Raw genomic sequence first — 19,173 nt, 5'->3', positions numbered from 1 at the left:
CAGATCAATTTGAATATTATCGATCATTATTATCGAGTAATAAAATCAATATAATACTATTGATAAATTTATTTTTCATATAAAATCATAAAAAAGAAAGTATTAGATATTCTAGTCATAATTCACGCTTTCTCTACAAGAAATTATAGAGAAATATATAATAAACTATACGTCTGTTTCATTTGTTTTCGCTATATATATATATAAAAATCAAACTTTTTTTTTCTTTTTTTTGAAAATAAAATATTTCTATTGAATATAGCGTTTCAAATATATAATTATAAATTCTTGAAAGTTTAACACTTAAATGTACAATATGTTATGAAAGATAAATTTAAAAAATAATATACACATACTGTTTGTATATATCATAAAACAAGTGACTAATAAGTTATTTATAATGCCCAGCTGATACTGACTAGAATAACTGTACGGTATCATTAATATAAATATCTTAAATTGATAAGACATTATAAACAAAGTTACAGTTATTTTGTATAATTTGATTTTATGTTTCCTCCTGTTTATATAATTTTATTAAGAACAGTGTGGACTAATACGGATATTATTAAACAATGATAAACAAAATCAGGAACTGTAATAAATTTATTATAAAAAGCTACTTAAAAAAACAACCCTAACACTGAAATTTAATATAGTACACAATTTTGTTTGTCATTATTCATAACGATTGGCCATTATATATAATATCCTCGTATTAAATTACTCAAATCCATACATATATAATACATACATAACAAAGTAAAAAAGAAAGGATAAAAAATAACGTAATTAAAAGTTAGAATATTTTCATACAAGAAAATGTTCAACGTAAATAATTATTGGTGGCCCTAAAAAGGACCGGTAAAGATTCAACGATACCATTTATTTGGAGCTTGTATATTTAGTCACAGCTTTAGTACCTTCACTAACAGCATGTTTTGCAAGCTCACCAGGTAATAACAAACGCACTGCAGTCTGGATTTCCCGAGAAGTAATCGTCGAACGTTTGTTATAATGAGCTAATCTTGATGCTTCCGCTGCAATTCGTTCAAAAACGTCATTGACAAAACTGTTCATGATGCTCATAGCTTTACTGGAAATTCCAGTATCTGGGTGAACTTGTTTGAGTACTTTGTAGATGTAAATAGCGTAGCTTTCCTTCCTCTTTCGTTTTTTCTTTTTATCAGCTTTATTAATATTCTTTTGAGCCTTGCCTGCTTTCTTCACAGCTTTTCCACTTGCTTTCGGAGGCATGATAAATCTTTGCTAACGAAACTGATCCACTTGCACGTATATTTTAGAGGTTAATGTTCCGTCCAAGAGTTTAACCTCTCATTATATAATATATCGTGACTCTGTCCTTTGCCAATAGGAGCGCTGTAGAAGCATAAGATCCTTCTGAGCAATTCTATTGGTCCGCTTCAAAATACGAGAAACGGTATAAATACGATAACGACTGCTATCCACTTTTATTTCTGAAAGAGAGCGCAAACCATTTGTTACGGTTTTATAAATTTATATTTTAGAAAAGCTGCAACATGTCTGGACGTGGAAAAGGTGGTAAGGTGAAGGGAAAGGCAAAGTCACGATCAAATAGAGCAGGATTACAATTTCCGGTTGGCCGTATTCATCGGCTTTTAAGGAAAGGTAATTATGCCGAACGAGTTGGAGCTGGAGCGCCAGTTTACTTAGCAGCAGTGATGGAATATCTGGCTGCTGAAGTTCTCGAATTGGCAGGAAATGCTGCTCGTGATAACAAAAAGACAAGAATTATTCCAAGACATTTGCAATTGGCGATTCGAAATGACGAAGAATTAAATAAATTATTGTCTGGCGTAACTATAGCTCAGGGTGGTGTCTTGCCAAACATACAGGCTGTTTTGCTTCCAAAGAAGACAGAGAAGAAAACATAATTAAAAATATGCAAATAGAAACGGCCCTTTTTAGGGCCACCAGATTGATTTTTCTTTAAGGTATTATCTCGTTTGGATTACGTTACTAATATTTTCATTTAAACAAAAATTTTTCTTCTAAATACATAAATTCTATACTTGAAAATAGTTCATTTCTTTTTTATTAACAAAATTCTAAAAGATTAATTTTATTAAATTATTCATTATTCGATATTAAATATATTAAATTAACATTGAATTATTTGAACATCTTATAAGATATAAGTATGTAATTTTATAAATCTAGGTTCATATTTCATAGAAAATATATATAAAACCATGATAAACATGTTGCAACAGTGTAATGAAAGAATGTATAGCAGATGTACGCAAGGATATGGCAACACCGTATGAAGCACAGTTATCTATCTTAAGGCGCACTTGATGATATATCTTCATGTTTACATGTCGATTAGATAAATGATTATGACTTTGAAATATTATTATTTCCAAATTTGTGTTTATTTAGAAATCATATATTATGGTTAATAGAATGATTAGTAGAAGAGGTTATCATTAATTCATAAAAAATCCAATTTTTTGCACTGCAGTAGAATCAATTTATATTGAACAAATCAAACTTTTGCTTACTTCCTTTAAAGATAAATATGCAAAATATATATTCAGTGTTACACTCTGAGGTGATTAGAATAAATATTCAGTTCATTTGTAAAAACTTCTTAAATTTACAATTCTATTATTCCTGGCATGTGACATAATATTGCCATAATATTTACAATTATCTAACAATAACAATTGCTGTTATTTTATATTACATAAATATTTTAATTTATGTCCGTCATTGTTGCATTATTTACAATTAAGAGGGGAGGGGGCCAGTTCAGAAGTCCGTTTTTTAATGATTTTCATGATTTTCTTTTGACAAGGAATGAATGAATAGAATTTGTTTGAATTTGAAAAATATTTTATTTACATTTTCAAATATATTTTTTAATATTTTGAATCTATTTTCTTTAAAAATATTTAATGTATAAGCCCATCGAAGGTCGCCATCAAATGATAACTTTGTTATCTTTGTATATTCTGGAGGCGATCATTTTCATCTGAAATCAATACGATTTTCCAATTACATTAAAAACATATTTTCTAAAAACGTGAATCTAACTCTGATCAAAAAAGTTTAAAATTATATGTTTTAGAAATGTTTAAGCAAAAAAATATCATTTTCTGTCATTTTTTTTATAATTGCTTTGCAACAAAAAAAATATATTTTAAACAATGATATTATCCCAGAATTAGATTCACATATGTTTCCCTCAGATCATTCATGGATTTTTGCGCAAGTCATAATTCTCTTTTTATGCTTAGATATTCTAGTAAAGTTTTTGACTAGTTCCTTCATAATGCACTTGCATGACAATAATTGCTTCGTACAACCAGATCCGATGACTTTTTCAGATTAATATGCTATAATGCTATAAAATATACCAAATAATGATTTAAATCCTTGTTTCTTCCATTATCAAATACTTTGAAATTCAGAATAAATTTTTCGTGTTTTTCATTCTCTTTTTTTTTTCTTCTTCTATTATTAAAGAACTTGTTCTGATTTGTTTTATTGTCTTTGTTTAGTGACTTGTTCTGATTTCAATTACAATCGTAATTGATAAAAAGCATGAATCCGAGGCCACGTATTCCAGTTTCCGTAAATTTAACATCCTGCTTGTAACTCAATGAAAAATTCAATGATCCTATAGCAATAGAGAGGATTAACAATTATACTCTCACTGAAAGTTTTTTTTGCGCTGGTACTTTCTTCATCTCTGTCACGTTCACTTGATTCACTTTTAGAGAACTGATATCCGTGAAAGGATCTTTTACGTTGTCTACTTCTGCGAATCGAAGTACCACATTCACTTAACGGATACGTTGAGATTTTGTATCTTAACTTTCAAAATATATTACAAAGATTGGAGCTAAAGTGATGCTAATCGACGTTGTCAAAATGATGCCAATGCATCTTCAATCTTTCCAGTACCTTCTATCTAAGATCTCTATTGTGAGAAAAAAAAAAAAAGGAAACTAGAACATCTATCGACGTCTCTCTTCCTTCTAAATATCCTATAGCATATTAGTATTGAGCTAGATATGTGAATACGAAAGCGACTGTTTGAACGACCGTTCCGTTTTACCTGCCGCACGTTTCGCCACTGAACCAAGTGGCGTCCACTTTACCGTTCATAACATCAAAACGAATTGGAATGTTTCTTTGAAATTTTAGATACATATTCTTAAATAGTTTTATTAACAAATTTATGCAATAAAAAAAATTTCGATTTTTTTGAGCTATCTAAATTAGTTTTCCCCTTTAATAAATCATTTAATAAAATTACTATATATAAATGTACAAATAGATTTTCCCGCGTAGAAAGTCTGACCACTTCTAATGATTTCCCCCACTACCGAACCTTCGTCGAATCAACGATCAGTATGGGAACCCTAGAGTATATATAAACGGCAGTTTGCAGCCAACGAGTTATTGGTTTCTCAGCTATCCATTGAGTAAGTTGTATATCGTTCATTTTAAGAATGGCTCGTACTAAGCAAACTGCACGAAAATCAACTGGAGGAAAGGCTCCTCGGAAGCAATTGGCTACCAAGGCAGCTCGAAAAAGTGCGCCTGCAACTGGTGGAGTAAAGAAACCACATCGTTATAGGCCAGGCACTGTGGCTCTTCGAGAAATTCGTCGTTATCAAAAGAGCACTGAATTACTTATCCGAAAGTTACCATTCCAACGTCTCGTACGTGAAATTGCTCAAGATTTCAAAACCGATTTACGTTTCCAAAGTTCAGCTGTAATGGCTCTTCAAGAAGCTAGTGAAGCATACTTAGTTGGGTTATTCGAAGATACTAATCTTTGTGCTATTCACGCAAAACGTGTTACCATCATGCCTAAAGATATTCAATTGGCACGACGAATTAGAGGGGAAAGAGCTTAATTTGATCAGATTTCAAATAACAAAAAACGGCCCTTATCAGGGCCAACAATTTATTTACGATGGGCTTATTCCGATTCATAAATAAGAATTGTAACCATGTATTGGAATTCATTTATTTTTCAAATTATTAGAAAAAATGATTTTAAGAATAATTTTTGATAAGTTTGTTTACGGAGAAATTACTTTTCAAATTATTGACTACGATGAAATATTTTTCAAATTATTACAGATAAACTTTCGTCTCATCGTTTATTCGTCTCCTTAATATAGAATAATTACTCCGTAGCTATTGTCCTCCGATTCATGTTTCGTTTTAAACATCATTCAAATACGAATGGACCAAAAAACATAAAGTAATTCCAATAATTTGAACGTGAGTTCTCGTGGTATATAGATTGTTTAGCTTTGGTTAGAGTAATCAATGCGATATTTTCTTTTCAGTATATATGCGCTTAGTATTAATCAACATTGTTTACTTAACTTTATCTTGATATAAATTTAACTCTTCTAGCATTCTTTATAAAATTATTACCTTTATTTTTCAAACTCAAATAATTATTGAATTTAATTAGGAATTATTACTTTAAAATACTCGGCTGAATTTATTTAACTCGCCAGTTCTAAATCTAAAAGATAGAGAACCGATAAATAAAAACTTAACAAATGAGTCTCTTAATAAATCATATTGCAAAAAGAGTTTTTCCCTATCACTCAATATAATGAAAATCCTTTTTTCTACTTCTATCCCTTGGGAAGATTTTTCAATGATATCAATAAAATACGTTTAGTCTTCAGTACAAGTATATACTAGAAGATACTTTCGAACAAAGAATATTCAGTGTTTCCAATACCAGATCTACGAGCACTTAGTCAGCCGGAAACTTTAATCTTTTATCGGTATCTGTAAAGTAAAGCGATATATTCGTCTCTTAGCGCGTCTCTTAAGGCCATAATTTCGGGTTATTTACGCAAATATTATATATATACCCTGTCCTTATATTTTATATTATATAGCGTTCTTGTAATCGAAACGAAGTGATTCCTTAAGAAAAAAATCAATTTGGTGGCCCTAAAAAGGGCCGTTTCTATTTGCATATTTTTAATTATGTTTTCTTTTCTGTCTTCTTTGGAAGCAAAACAGCCTGTATGTTCGGCAAGACACCACCCTGAGCAATAGTCACGCCAGACAACAGTTTATTTAATTCTTCGTCATTTCGAATCGCCAATTGCAAATGTCTTGGAATAATTCTTGTCTTTTTGTTATCACGAGCAGCATTTCCCGCCAATTCGAGAACTTCAGCAGCCAGATATTCCATCACTGCTGCTAAGTAAACTGGCGCTCCAGCTCCAACTCGTTCGGCATAATTACCTTTCCTTAAAAGCCGATGAATACGGCCAACCGGAAATTGTAATCCTGCTCTATTTGATCGTGACTTTGCCTTTCCCTTCACCTTACCACCTTTTCCACGTCCGGACATATCGTAGTTCTTTAATAAAAATTGTAACCTGTAAAATCGTAATGAACGCTCCTAGCTCTGTTTCAGAAATAACGATGTACAATGGAGTTACCGTATTTATACGGTTCCTCGTACGTCGAAACGGACCAATGAAATTGCTCGGGAGGTTCTGGGGATTCTATATCGCTCCTATTGGTGGAAGACAGACTCACTACAGAGTACATAACAAGAGACAAACCCAGCGAAGGGTTATTATTCGCTAAGCTATACGTGGTGTCGAATCTGTTGCGATAAACAAAGATTTGTTTTCATTATGCCGCCTAAAGCTAGTGGTAAAGCTGTTAAAAAAGCTGGCAAAGCTCAGAAGAATATTAGTAAATCCGACAAAAAGAAGAAGCGTAAGAGGAAGGAAAGTTATGCTATTTACATCTACAAAGTACTTAAGCAAGTCCATCCGGATACTGGAATTTCCAGTAAAGCCATGAGTATTATGAATAGTTTTGTCAACGATGTTTTTGAACGAATTGCCGCGGAAGCATCGAGATTAGCTCATTACAATAAACGTTCAACAATCACTTCTCGAGAAATTCAAACTGCAGTGCGTTTGTTGTTACCTGGTGAGCTCGCAAAACACGCTGTTAGCGAAGGTACTAAAGCTGTGACCAAATACACAAGCTCAAAATAAATGATTAAAATCGTGGAATTATAAAACCGGCCCTTTTTAGGGCCACCAAATAAGTTTTTACGTTGAACATGTTCTTGTATAAAAATATTCTAATTTTTAATTATATTGTCATTTTCTATTTAATGATAACAAATGGAATGAATGAGAATTTTATAAATAAATAGTATGTTAAATTATTATTTACATTGCGTGCATAATATACTGTAACTGCGTTAAAAAAAGTATGTCAGCTTGTAACTTCTAATAAAATAACAAAATTTTTTTTGAAAAAGCAAAGAACACTAGTAACTAAAGCAACTTAAATTAAAATGGTTTTATTATGAATAACGATTGAATCTTCAAGGTCCCTTTGTTAATTAAGATATATGTAATTCCAAGTACGCTACTTATAAATGAATTATTACCATAGTTAATATTATCAGAAAAGTTCCAATTCATTAATGAAAATATAGCCCTGAAAAGGACTATTTTCATAATCAAAAGATGACCAAAGAATCTGCACTTATGGTTGTTTTTAATTTACCAACCCTTAGAAAGTTCGTCCTTGGCGTTTACGTAGACGGCATTCATGGTTGTAACAGTCTTTCTGCTAGCGTGTTCGGTGTACGTGACTGTATCAGGAATAACGTTTTCCTAGAAAAACATTCAATACACCCACGAGTAGTTTCCTCGTAAATCAATTTAGATATACGCTTCACACTATCTCGACGAGCAAAATGACAAATCGCAAGTTTGGTGATACTTTCGATGTTGTCGCTAAGAATTTTCTTTAAAGCTTCGTCCCTCTCTTTTCCAATCCTTTTCCCATCAAATCTTTCCTTGATCAGTCATTGTGAAATTTTATATACGAAGTTTTACGTTCAGAAAATATACTTATATATATCTTATATATATCTCTTATATATATCTTATATATATCTTATGCTATAACAAAAGAGAGAGCTAAATCTGATCAATGGCGAAGATGACCCCTTCAAACTACTCACCATTGAAAACTACAATTTTCTTACGATTGTCCCACTTTTGGAAACATTTCTTGTATTTAGCTTTCGAAATTACTAGAAGTCTCTTCGTCGCATAACTTTTTTATTCTCTCGAAGTCATCGAATCTTTTTTCTTTCAAGAGATTTCTACAATTTCGAAGAGCCAGAAAATTATTTCTTTGGTCATTGCTGAATTTTTATTGATTAAAGCATAAACTCGTTCAATATTTTCAGGGTTTTAAGGTGTTTAAATATCTGCCAGAATGAAAGTAGCTTTCAATTGATGTACAATCATTTTTAAATCGTCTAAATCATTTTTTGATCCGAATATCACTCATGGATTCATCATGGATTTTACGAAGCATGTGGATAATTTCCAAATACGAACGGTCAAGTTTTCTGGTAAAATTTAATGCTAATTCATTATTCTATGCGTATTCCGTTATCATTAAATGCGACGGTTACGAAATTCTACGTTTACTCAACAACGTACAGTTTTGACTGAAGAAGACTCGAAGAAGGAACGACGTACTATGCTGCCTGGTAGGGGTTTTCGTAAAAGTCTCCCCCAAAAGATAAATATCTATTTTTCACAATAACAAATCCAGGTAGAAAGAAAGTTAAAGCATAAAGTCATATATTTGCGGACAGAAAAAGCATTTCCGGACCTTAAAAGCAAATAAATCATAAATGAACATACCTGGCATAAACCCCCTGTGCAATCTATTTCTTTGAAAAATATTTCACGAAGTTATTTATTAAGACATATTTAGTAAAATAGTAAAAATATTTATCTAAATATTAAATAAAATAACAAAAAATGTATATTCTACAATATTTCGTTTTTTGATATTAATAGAAACCTATAAACTGATTTTAATGAATTTAATAAGAAAATTAATTATACGAAGAGTTATAAAAATATAAACTATAAAAACCTAAAAGAAATATTTATTGAAAATAATAAGTCTTATTTATGAATCGAAATAAGTTCATCGTAAATAAAATTGTTGACCCTGATAAGGGCCGTTTTTTGTTATTTGAAATCTGATCAAATTAAGCTTTTTTCTCCTCTAATTCGTCGTGCCAATTGAATATTTGTAGGCATAATGGTAACACGTTTTGCGTGAATGGTACAAAGATTAGTATCTTCAAATAATTCAACTAAGTATGCTTCACTAGTTTCTTGAAAAGCTATTATAGCTGAACTTTGGAAACGTAAATCGGTTTTGAAATCTTGAGCAATTTCACGTACGAGACGTTGGAATGGTAACTTTCGGATAAGTAATTCAGTGCTCTTTTGATAACGACGAATTTCACGAAGAACCACAGTGCCTGGCCTATAACGATGTGATTTCTTTACTCCACAAGTTGCAGGAGGCGCACTCTTTCGAGCTGCCTTGGTATTCAATTGCTTTCGTGGGGCCATTCCTCCAGTTGACTTTCGCGCGGTTTGCTTAGTACGAGTCATTCTTAAAATCGTCGATAAATAACTTACTCAACGAATAGCTAAGAAAAAATAATTTCGTTTTTTTTTTGTGGAAATGAAAGACAATTTTCGTATACAGAACAAATATTTTATTAAATTATATATTGGCCATTTTGGTCTAATACCTTTTGCCATCTTTCTAGTAGTAGCATGATTGCACGCTCATAAAATTTTTGGCCTTTGCTGGCAAAAAAGTGATCGAGGTGGTCTTTGATCTCCTCATTTGTAGTGAAGGTTTTTTCCGTTTAAAAAATTTTGCAGTGACCAGAACAAATAATAATCCGAAGGTGTCAGATCTGAAGAATAAGGTGGGTGTGGCATTGTATCCTATTCAAGCTGTAAAAGCTTTTGGTGGATGACCAAACTGTATGAGGTCTCGTATTATCTTGAAGAAACACTACACCTTTTCTGTTGATTAATTCTGGCCTTTCTCTGTTGAAGTGCATCATTCAGTTTGTTCAGCTGATGACAGTATATTTCTGAATTAATTGTTGTGTTATCCGGTAAAATATAAAAAAAGTGATTCCTTTGAAGTTCCACCAAACAGACAGCATCACGTTTTTTTGATGGATATTGGCTTTGGAAATGCTTTGAGCCGATTTATCTTTTTTGCTCCATGATCTCTTGCGTTTGACATTGTTATATACAACCCATTTTTTATCCCCAGTAATGATGCGCTTCAAAAATGGATCATTTTCGTGATATTTGAGAAGCGAATTACAGACGTCAACGCGACGACACAAATTTCTCTCTGTGAGAACATGAGGAACCCATATATCAAGCTTCGAGGTTAAACCTAGGCATTTCAAGTGGTCATAAACAGTTGAATTTGATAAATTTAACCTTTCACCGATCTCACGTGTTGTTATTCGCCGGTTTGCATCAATTAATGATTTTATCGTGTCTTTATCAGCCTTCAACCGGCCTTCCAAAAAGTGGTGCATCTTCCACATTTTTTGTCATTTTCGATTGCCGGATCGAAATTTTGCAGACCAGTTCTGGCACTGGCGTACTGTCAATACATCTTCTCCATACACATCGGTTAATTTCTTTTTGGCTTAAACAGCAGTTTTACGTTTCCTACAGTAAAGAAGTAAAAAATGACAAAAATGCTGCTTATTGCTCTCCATATTTAAAAGGGCACCAACTAAAAACTACTGTGTAGAATCAATTAGACATTTTCACACACAAGCCTTGCTATATCAACTCTCAAAACATATAATAATTATGCGGCTTAAGTGTGAAGTTGGGTGCAAAAAAAAATACAACTAAATTTTCTGTCGAGAAAAAACGATATTACTTTCCGAACAACCTAATAAATGTATAAAATCGTAACGAGCACTCTTAGCTCTATTTCAGAAAACGATGCGCAACCGTGTTATCGTATTTATACAATTCCTCGTACGTAAAAATGGACCAATGGAATTGCTTGGTAAGTAACTTGGGTTTCCAAAGCGCTCCTATTGGTGGAAGACGGAGTCACTACAGACTACATAACAGAAGATAAACCCCTCGATCGATTGTTATTCTCTAAGATATACGTGTTATCGAATCTGTTGTGATAAACGAAGATTTTTATTCATTATGCTGCCTAAAGCTAGTGGTGGCAACGAAGTGATTGCGGATTTTGTCGATAGATAGATTTTACACTTTCTTTTGTTTTGTTAACGTTGTCATTGCATCTAACCTATATTTTTTTCTTATTATTTGGACTTCTACCTATAATTTATTAAAACAATTATATCGATTAGTGCTTTAGTTTTATTTTTATCCCAATTTAAAAATGGAAGAAGAAGACGTGCACTTCAGACATATTTTATTGTATTACTACCGAAGAGGTATGAACGCAACGGAAGCACGAAAGAAGTTATGTGCCGTATATGGAAATGAAGCCTTGAAAGAAAGGCAGTGTCAAAATTGGTTTGCCAGATTTCGTTCTGGTGATTTTTCATTGAAAAATGCTCAACGATCTGGCCGTCCAGTTGAAGTCGATGAGATCCATATCAAGGCCATTGTCGATTCAGATCGTCATAGTACAACACGTGATATTGCGGAGCAGCTCAATGTATCGCATACATGCATTGAAAAAAAATTAAAAATGCTTGGTTATGTCAAGAAATACGATTTATGGATCCCTCACCAGCTTGAGGAAATTCATTTGACGCAACGCATTAGCATCTGCGATTCGCTTTTGAAACGCAACGAAACTGATCCATTTCTGAAAAGCCTAATTGCTGGCGACGAAAAGTGGATAGTTTATAACAACGTTAATCTGAAGAGATCGTGGGTGATGGAAGATGAACCAGTCCAAATGACATCAAAAGCAGATATTCACCAAAAAAAGATTATGCTGTCAGTCTGGTGGGATTATAAAGGAATTTTGTACTTTGAACTTATGCCACAAAACCAAACGATCAATTCAAACGTGTATGTTCAACAACTCGCCAAAGTGAGCGATGCAATTCAAGAAAAGCGGCCGGTATTGTCACATCCTAAGGGTATCGTTTTCCATCATGATAATACAAAGCCCCACACGTCTTCTTTGATCACTCGCCTAAAATTATTGGAACTGGGTTGGGATGTTTTATCACATCCACCATATAGCCCTGATCTTGCGCCTTCAAACTACCATTTGTTTCATTCTATGCAGAACTCCTTAAATGATAAAATTTTTGATAACGCTGATGATGTCAGATCACATTTAATTCAGTTTTTTGATAGCAAAGATCAGAAATTTTACGAACGTGGAATTTTGACATTGCCAGAACGATGGCAAAAGGTCATCGACAAGAACGGACAGTATCTAATTGAATAAATTTATATTTTTAAACAAAAATTAAGAATTTTTCTTCTTATTTGAAATCCGCAATCATTAGTAAAGGAAGGAAAGCTACGCTACTTACATCTACAAAGTACTTAAACAAGTACATCTGGATACTGGAATCTCCAGTAAAGCCATGAATATTACGAATAGTTTCGTCAACGATGTTTTTGAACGAATTGCCGCAGAAGCATCGAGATTAGCTCATTACAATAAACGTTCGACAAACACTTCTCGGGAAATTCAAACTGCAGTGCGTTTGTTGTTACTTGGTGAGATCGCAAAACACGCTGTTAACGAAGGTACTAAAGCTGTGACCAAATACATGAGCTCAAAATAAATGATTAATATGGTGGAATTATAAAACCGGTCCTTTTTAGGGCCACCAAATAAGTTTTTACGTTGAACATGTTCTTGTATAAAAATATTCTAATTTTTAATTATATTGTCATTTCCTATTTAATGATAACAAATAGAACGGATGAGTATTTTATAGATAAATAGTATGCTAAATTACTATTTACGTTGCGTGCATAATATACTGTAACTGCGTTAAAAAAAGTATGTCGGCTTGTAACTTGTAATAAAATAACAAAATTTTTTTTGAAAGAGCAAAGAAAACTAGTAACTAAAGCAAATTAAATTAAAATATTTTTATTAGGAATAACAATTGAATCTTCAAGGTCACTTTGTTAATTAAGATATATGTAATTCCAAGTACGCTACTTATAAATGAATTATTACCATAGTTAATATTATCAGAAAAGTTCCAATTCATTAATGAAAATATAGCCCTGAAAAGGACTATTTTCATAATCAAAAGATGACCAAAGAATCTGTACTTATGGTTGTTTTTAATTTACCAACCCTTAGAAAGTTCGTCCTTGACGTTTACGTAGACGGCATTCATGGTTGTAACAGTCTTTCTGCTAGCGTGTTCGGTGTACGTGACTGTATTAGGAATAATGTTTTCCTAGAAAAACATTCAATACACCCACGAGTAGTTTCCTCGTAAATCAATTTAGATATACGCTTCACACTATCTCGACGAGCAAAATGACAAATCGCAAGTTTGGTGATACTTTCGATGTTGTCGCTAAGAATTTTCTTTAAAGCTTCGTCCCTCTCTTTTCCAATCCTTTTCCCATCAAATCTTTCCTTGATCAGTCATTGTGAAATTTTATATACGAAGTTTTACGTTCAGAAAATATACTTATATATATCTTATATATATCTCTTATATATATCTTATATATATCTTATGCTATAACAAAAGAGAGAGCTAAATCTGATCAATGGCGAAGATGACCCCTTCAAACTACTCACCATTGAAAACTACAATTTTCTTACGATTGTCCCACTTTTGGAAACATTTCTTGTATTTAGCTTTCGAAATTACTAGAAGTCTCTTCGTCGCATAACTTTTTTATTCTCTCGAAGTCATCGAATCTTTTTTCTTTCAAGAGATTTCTACAATTTCGAAGAGCCAGAAAATTATTTCTTTGGTCATTGCTGAATTTTTATTGATTAAAGCATAAACTCGTTCAATATTTTCAGGGTTTTAAGGTGTTTAAATATCTGCCAGAATGAAAGTAGCTTTCAATTGATGTACAATCATTTTTAAATCGTCTAAATCATTTTTTGATCCGAATATCACTCATGGATTCATCATGGATTTTACGAAGCATGTGGATAATTTCCAAATACGAACGGTCAAGTTTTCTGGTAAAATTTAATGCTAATTCATTATTCTATGCGTATTCCGTTATCATTAAATGCGACGGTTACGAAATTCTACGTTTACTCAACAACGTACAGTTTTGACTGAAGAAGACTCGAAGAAGGAACGACGTACTATGCTGCCTGGTAGGGGTTTTCGTAAAAGTCTCCCCCAAAAGATAAATATCTATTTTTCACAATAACAAATCCAGGTAGAAAGAAAGTTAAAGCATAAAGTCATATATTTGCGGACAGAAAAAGCATTTCCGGACCTTAAAAGCAAATAAATCATAAATGAACATACCTGGCATAAACCCCCTGTGCAATCTATTTCTTTGAAAAATATTTCACGAAGTTATTTATTAAGACATATTTAGTAAAATAGTAAAAATATTTATCTAAATATTAAATAAAATAACAAAAAATGTATATTCTACAATATTTCGTTTTTTGATATTAATAGAAACCTATAAACTGATTTTAATGAATTTGATAAGAAAATTAATTATACGAAGAGTTATAAAAATATAAACTATAAAAACCTAAAAGGAATATATATTGAAAATAATAAATCTTATTTATAAATCGAAATAAGTTCATCGTAAATAAAATTGTTGGCCCTGAAAAGGGCCGTTTTTTGGTATTTGAAATCTGATCAAATTAAGCTCTTTCTCCTCTAATTCGTCGTGCCAATTGAATATCTTTAGGCATGATGGTAACACGTTTTGCGTGAATGGCACAAAGATTAGTATCTTCGAATAACCCAACTAAGTATGCTTCACTAGCTTCTTGAAGAGCCATTACAGCTGAACTTTGGAAACGTAAATCGGTTTTGAAATCTTGAGCAATTTCACGTACGAGACGTTGGAATGGTAACTTTCGGATAAGTAATTCAGTGCTCTTTTGATAACGACGAATTTCTCGAAGAGCCACAGTGCCTGGCCTATAACGATGTGGTTTCTTTACTCCACCAGTTGCAGGCGCACTCTTTCGAGCTGCCTTGGTAGCCAATTGCTTCCGAGGAGCCTTTCCTCCAGTTGACTTTCGCGCGGTTTGCTTAGTACGAGCCATTCTTAAAAACGACGATAAATAACTTACTAAACGAACAGCTGAGAAACTAATAACTCTTCAGTAGAAACCTTCTGTTTATATACTCTGTAGGGTACCCGTACTGATCGTTGATTGGACAGAGGATCGATAGTGGGGGAAATTATTAGAGGTGGTCCGACTTTCTACGCGATAGAAATTCTTCGTACGTATGATTACTACTAGATGGCGTCGTAAGACAATATTTCTTTCTAGGCATTCAAGAATTCAAAATGTTTTTTATTTTTCTTACAATTTTGAATCTCTAAAATAGGTTCTTAAAATATTAAGATGTCAGTTATAATACTTTTAAAGTTATGCAGATTTAGAGACCACGGCGTCGCAAAAAATTGTTTTGTCGACTCTTTTTTTCGTCCTTACCGACTTATTCTTTGTTCTTTTTCTTTGATTCTATTAGACGTAACATTTCCGTTACAACGATTAGTATACTTTCGAACTCTGAACGAAGTAGACGTGAAATTTTGAAAAATTGATTGAAAAGGCGAACAAGGTTAGCACGCGCATAAGATAGTATCAGAAAATAGAATGTTTTGCGGAAATTGATACAATTTCGAAATATAGCAATATATGAGGAAACAAAATTTGAGAGACAGTATAAATGATAAGTTTTATATAAACAAAGAAGATAACTATAGTATCCTAAACTTTTTTTGGGTTTTCTCTGTTATCAGTGCATTCTTATATATATAAAAAGTATAAAAAAGATATAACTTTTATTTAAACAAGTAGATTGGATTTTAAAATGGCATGAAATACAGTTTTGGGTTGCGTTAATGAAGCTGTTATAATTTATATCAGCTTATGTCCTTTGATTGATAAAACTTTTGAAATAAACTGAAGAATAATTCTTGCCATGTGACTTTTAAGCATTGGTTTAAAGAGATTCGCTTTATTCTATGGAATTATGAATACTAGTCAAGGACTTACTGTAAAAATATATTACGCATGCCTTGAAAATAATCATTGTTCATGCGAACCAGTTTATGACATTGTGACGATAAAAGCCGGCGAGGTAGAGGAAAGGAAATACGATAATACAACGTCTGAATTAACCATGTCCGGAGTTGGTACGTAAAAAAAAAATGTTTCAGCTCGCTATTTGGAGTCACCATTCACATTGAATTATACAATAAGTATAAAATCGAGTTTTTTTACCAATCATTTAATTTATAAAAAGATAAGACTGACACTTCGGAATAATATGAAGAACAAACAATCATCAAGATTTAGTTGACAATAAAAGAAAATGGATATAGCAAAGGTAATGTTATTGCAGAAAAGATAGAGCAGATATTTTATAAGAGTTTTTTGAAAATTGAGGAAAATTTTTTTTACAGTTCTAGTATAACTGATTATTGGTAAGTTACTGAAAGGCTTTATTAATCCTTATACTCGTTATTAGTCGTTATCGTAACTTCTGTCGCACTTATTGTAACACATGGAAATTTTTAAATGAGTATTTCTCGAAATAACATTTTCCAGATTGTTTACATATTTTTCTGAAAAATTATTAGGCCAATGGATTTGCAATTTTACAAAAATAACAAGTAAATTTAAAAAAAAAAACAAGTGTATAAAACTATAGATGGAACTAAAATTATATCGATAGTTTGGATATTTACTTTTGGTCCTCTTATTTTGATGAAAAGTTTTTCCAAAAAATCGAACTTTGATTTCAATGATTTGGTTAGTTATCAAGCGATAACTGTACTCATATAAATTAAAAAAAAATCTTTGGTTTTTTGTTTCAAACAAATAGGATGACTGCAACGACGAATTTATTTTCCATGACGTAAGATGTAGTACGTAAGACCTAAAGAAATTCACCAATCAGAATTGATCATTCCCCTCCTCCTTTTACATTTGCAATATATAAGCTATATCATTAAAAAATTTTACAAGGATGAAATTTTCTTACAGCTAACGGTCCAACCAATCACATGTCTTTTTGCATATAAACTTGTTATTTCAAATTTTATGAATCTAACCTTATATGTATCCCTTATATATTGCAATTAAAATTATGAAGAACATTCTGTTTTAATGTTTTAATAAAATATAAATGCATTAAAAAAACGATGATGCAGCATTTGATGCATAAGAATTGTATATTTTCATATGATTTCCTCGATGACGACTGTGATTGGACGAAATTAATTACTTAAAGTAGTCGTAAATATGATGACGTTTACGTAGAAACAATTCATGGTTTTCATCTTACGTTTTACATCGATGCTTGTTTATAATATTAAATAAATATTAATGTACGTAGTAGTAGTTTCAAGGTCTCACGGTAAAAGATCGATACATCGATCTCTTTGTCTGCTCGTACTGAGACCGCCCCAAGGCATGGTTGTGAGATGGTAGGGATACCCTCTGTCCACGTGTACAGGTTTGCTGTACTCTCACTGTTTTCGTCGATACCAGTGACACTCATCCTGCGGCTACTAGTTCTATACTGATTTATAAATCCTCGAACAATAATAAAGATGAAACGGAAGTTGAAAATTCTGTCGTGGTCAACAACGATGTTATTAATTTTAGTCCAGAAGTATTACCTTAATCCAGAAGTTCTATATTTTAAACTTTTTTCATTTTTGTGATATTTCTTGTCTTAAATACGAATTTATTGGCTTGTGGTGTGAAAGATATTTAAGATTAAATAATTATATACGTGAATAATTAGAATCGAATTGATTGCGAGTACAATTCAACAATTTACGTTTAGAAACAAAGGGCTTATATATACTTTATATGTTCATGTACATTATGAATTTTAAATATTAGGTAATATCAAGTATATATTATTTACTTTTATCTTTATAAAAAATAACAATATTGTTTGTTTGATATAAAGTAATTGTATAAAGTAATCCTACAAAAAACTATACCCTTATGAATTAATAATCATTATTTTATTAATCATTCTATTTATTACAATATATAATTTCTATACAATTAAAAACTTGAAAATAATTTTTCAAAGTATAATTTTATCTTGTCGACAAGTAAACATGAAGGTAGTATCGACTCGAATGCAACTTACGATGACCAACTGTGTCTCATACGGTGTTGCCAAATCCTTACGTGGATTTGTTACACATTCTTTCATTACAACGTTGCCAGATATTATTATGCTTATCTTGTGTATATTTTTTGTGAAATACTAGCGCGATTTAGAAATAAATTGTTCACATATTTATTTTAAACAAATGGTTAAACAAATCTGCTTTAATTTAATAGACTTAATTTTGTATAATAAAACTTTTGATATCATTGTTTTAGAATTTCATTAAAAAAAAGATGAGAATTATTTTTAAATGTTAGAAATAAAATTTGTAAATATTCGAAAGATATATTTTCATTTACAACAAATTATTAATAATACGATTCAAACGAAATAATTCCTTAAGAAGAAATCAATTTGGTGGCCCTAAAAAGGGCCGTTTTAGTTTGCAAATTTTTAATTATGTTTTCTTTTCTGTCTTCTTTGGAAGCAAAACAGCCTGTATGTTCGGCAAGACACCACCCTGAGCAATAGTCACGCCAGACAACAATTTATTTAATTCTTCGTCATTTCGAATCGCCAATTGTAAATGTCTTGGAATAATTCTAGTTTTTTTGTTATCGCGAGCTGCATTTCCGGCCAATTCGAGAACTTCAGCAGCCAGATATTCCATCACTGCTGCCAAGTAAACTGGCGCACCAGCCCCAACGCGTTCAGCATAATTACCTTTCCTTAAAAGACGATGGATACGGCCAACCGGAAATTGTAATCCAGCTCTATTTGACCGTGACTTCGTCTTTCCCTTGACCTTACCACCTTTTCCACGTCCAGACATATCGAAGCTCTTTAAAAATATAAATTCACTTAATCAGAACGAGCACTGCGAGCTCTATTTCAGAAGTAACAACGTGTAGCGGCGTTGTTGTATTTATACAGTTCCTCTTATGTTGAAAGGAACCAATAGAAATGTTCCAGAGAATCTTAAACTT

The 19,173-nt window shown here is 31.9% G+C and overlaps 8 protein-coding genes, 1 long non-coding RNA gene and 1 pseudogene across 12 annotated transcripts; 4 read left to right on the top strand and 6 right to left on the bottom strand.

Annotated features, from left to right (window-relative positions):
• Positions 1-849: 849 nt before the first annotated feature.
• On the bottom strand, positions 850-1,298 carry LOC118443291 (histone H2B-like). Its single transcript, XM_035870030.2, has one exon. It carries the CDS (start codon positions 1,255-1,257, stop codon positions 886-888), a length of 372 nt encoding a protein of 123 aa, XP_035725923.1. The 5' UTR covers positions 1,258-1,298; the 3' UTR covers positions 850-885.
• A 193-nt stretch (positions 1,299-1,491) lies between these two features.
• Positions 1,492-2,330, top strand: LOC118443287 (histone H2A-like). Its single transcript, XM_035870025.2, has 2 exons — positions 1,492-1,976; positions 2,203-2,330. The coding sequence occupies exon 1, from the start codon at positions 1,542-1,544 to the stop codon at positions 1,914-1,916; it is 375 nt and encodes a 124-aa protein (XP_035725918.1). The 5' UTR covers positions 1,492-1,541; the 3' UTR covers positions 1,917-1,976; positions 2,203-2,330.
• A 2,140-nt stretch (positions 2,331-4,470) lies between these two features.
• LOC118443283 (histone H3) lies at positions 4,471-4,957 on the top strand. Its single transcript, XM_035870022.2, has one exon. It carries the CDS (start codon positions 4,506-4,508, stop codon positions 4,914-4,916), a length of 411 nt encoding a protein of 136 aa, XP_035725915.1. The 5' UTR covers positions 4,471-4,505; the 3' UTR covers positions 4,917-4,957.
• Positions 4,958-5,998: 1,041 nt separating this feature from the next.
• LOC118443289 (histone H2A-like) lies at positions 5,999-6,448 on the bottom strand. Its single transcript, XM_035870028.2, has one exon. The coding sequence runs from the start codon at positions 6,392-6,394 to the stop codon at positions 6,020-6,022; it is 375 nt and encodes a 124-aa protein (XP_035725921.1). The 5' UTR covers positions 6,395-6,448; the 3' UTR covers positions 5,999-6,019.
• Positions 6,449-6,643: 195 nt separating this feature from the next.
• LOC146872760 (histone H2B-like) lies at positions 6,644-7,100 on the top strand. The gene has a single exon (XM_085659113.1). The coding sequence runs from the start codon at positions 6,687-6,689 to the stop codon at positions 7,056-7,058; it is 372 nt and encodes a 123-aa protein (XP_085515239.1). The 5' UTR covers positions 6,644-6,686; the 3' UTR covers positions 7,059-7,100.
• Positions 7,101-9,092: 1,992 nt separating this feature from the next.
• Positions 9,093-10,875, bottom strand: LOC118443282 (histone H3-like). Its single transcript, XM_035870021.2, has one exon. It carries the CDS (start codon positions 9,510-9,512, stop codon positions 9,093-9,095), a length of 420 nt encoding a protein of 139 aa, XP_035725914.2. The 5' UTR covers positions 9,513-10,875.
• LOC146872759 (histone-lysine N-methyltransferase SETMAR pseudogene) lies at positions 9,989-10,483 on the bottom strand (annotated as a pseudogene).
• A 3,814-nt stretch (positions 10,876-14,689) lies between the features above and the next one.
• LOC146872758 (histone H3) lies at positions 14,690-15,174 on the bottom strand. The gene has a single exon (XM_085659229.1). It carries the CDS (start codon positions 15,139-15,141, stop codon positions 14,731-14,733), a length of 411 nt encoding a protein of 136 aa, XP_085515355.1. The 5' UTR covers positions 15,142-15,174; the 3' UTR covers positions 14,690-14,730.
• Positions 15,175-15,615: 441 nt separating this feature from the next.
• On the top strand, positions 15,616-18,467 carry LOC146872757 (uncharacterized). 4 transcript variants are annotated; one of them, XR_014982584.1, is made up of 4 exons: positions 15,616-16,244; positions 16,355-16,438; positions 16,515-16,535; positions 16,937-18,466. It is a non-coding gene; the product is annotated as an uncharacterized LOC146872757 (long non-coding RNA). The 4 variants fall into 4 exon arrangements; XR_014982583.1 differs by having other exon boundaries at positions 16,515-18,467; XR_014982585.1 differs by lacking the exon at positions 16,515-16,535.
• LOC118443288 (histone H2A-like) lies at positions 18,091-19,098 on the bottom strand. The gene has a single exon (XM_035870027.2). The coding sequence runs from the start codon at positions 19,017-19,019 to the stop codon at positions 18,645-18,647; it is 375 nt and encodes a 124-aa protein (XP_035725920.1). The 5' UTR covers positions 19,020-19,098; the 3' UTR covers positions 18,091-18,644.
• Between the last annotated feature and the right edge of the window lie 75 nt (positions 19,099-19,173).

The sequence above is a fragment of the Vespa mandarinia genome, chromosome 9 (genome assembly GCF_050613455.1).
Source record: "Vespa mandarinia isolate Hongniang chromosome 9, ASM5061345v1, whole genome shotgun sequence".
Taxonomy (NCBI): domain Eukaryota; kingdom Metazoa; phylum Arthropoda; class Insecta; order Hymenoptera; family Vespidae; genus Vespa; species Vespa mandarinia.
This window is presented reverse-complemented; position numbering and strand designations above follow the sequence as displayed.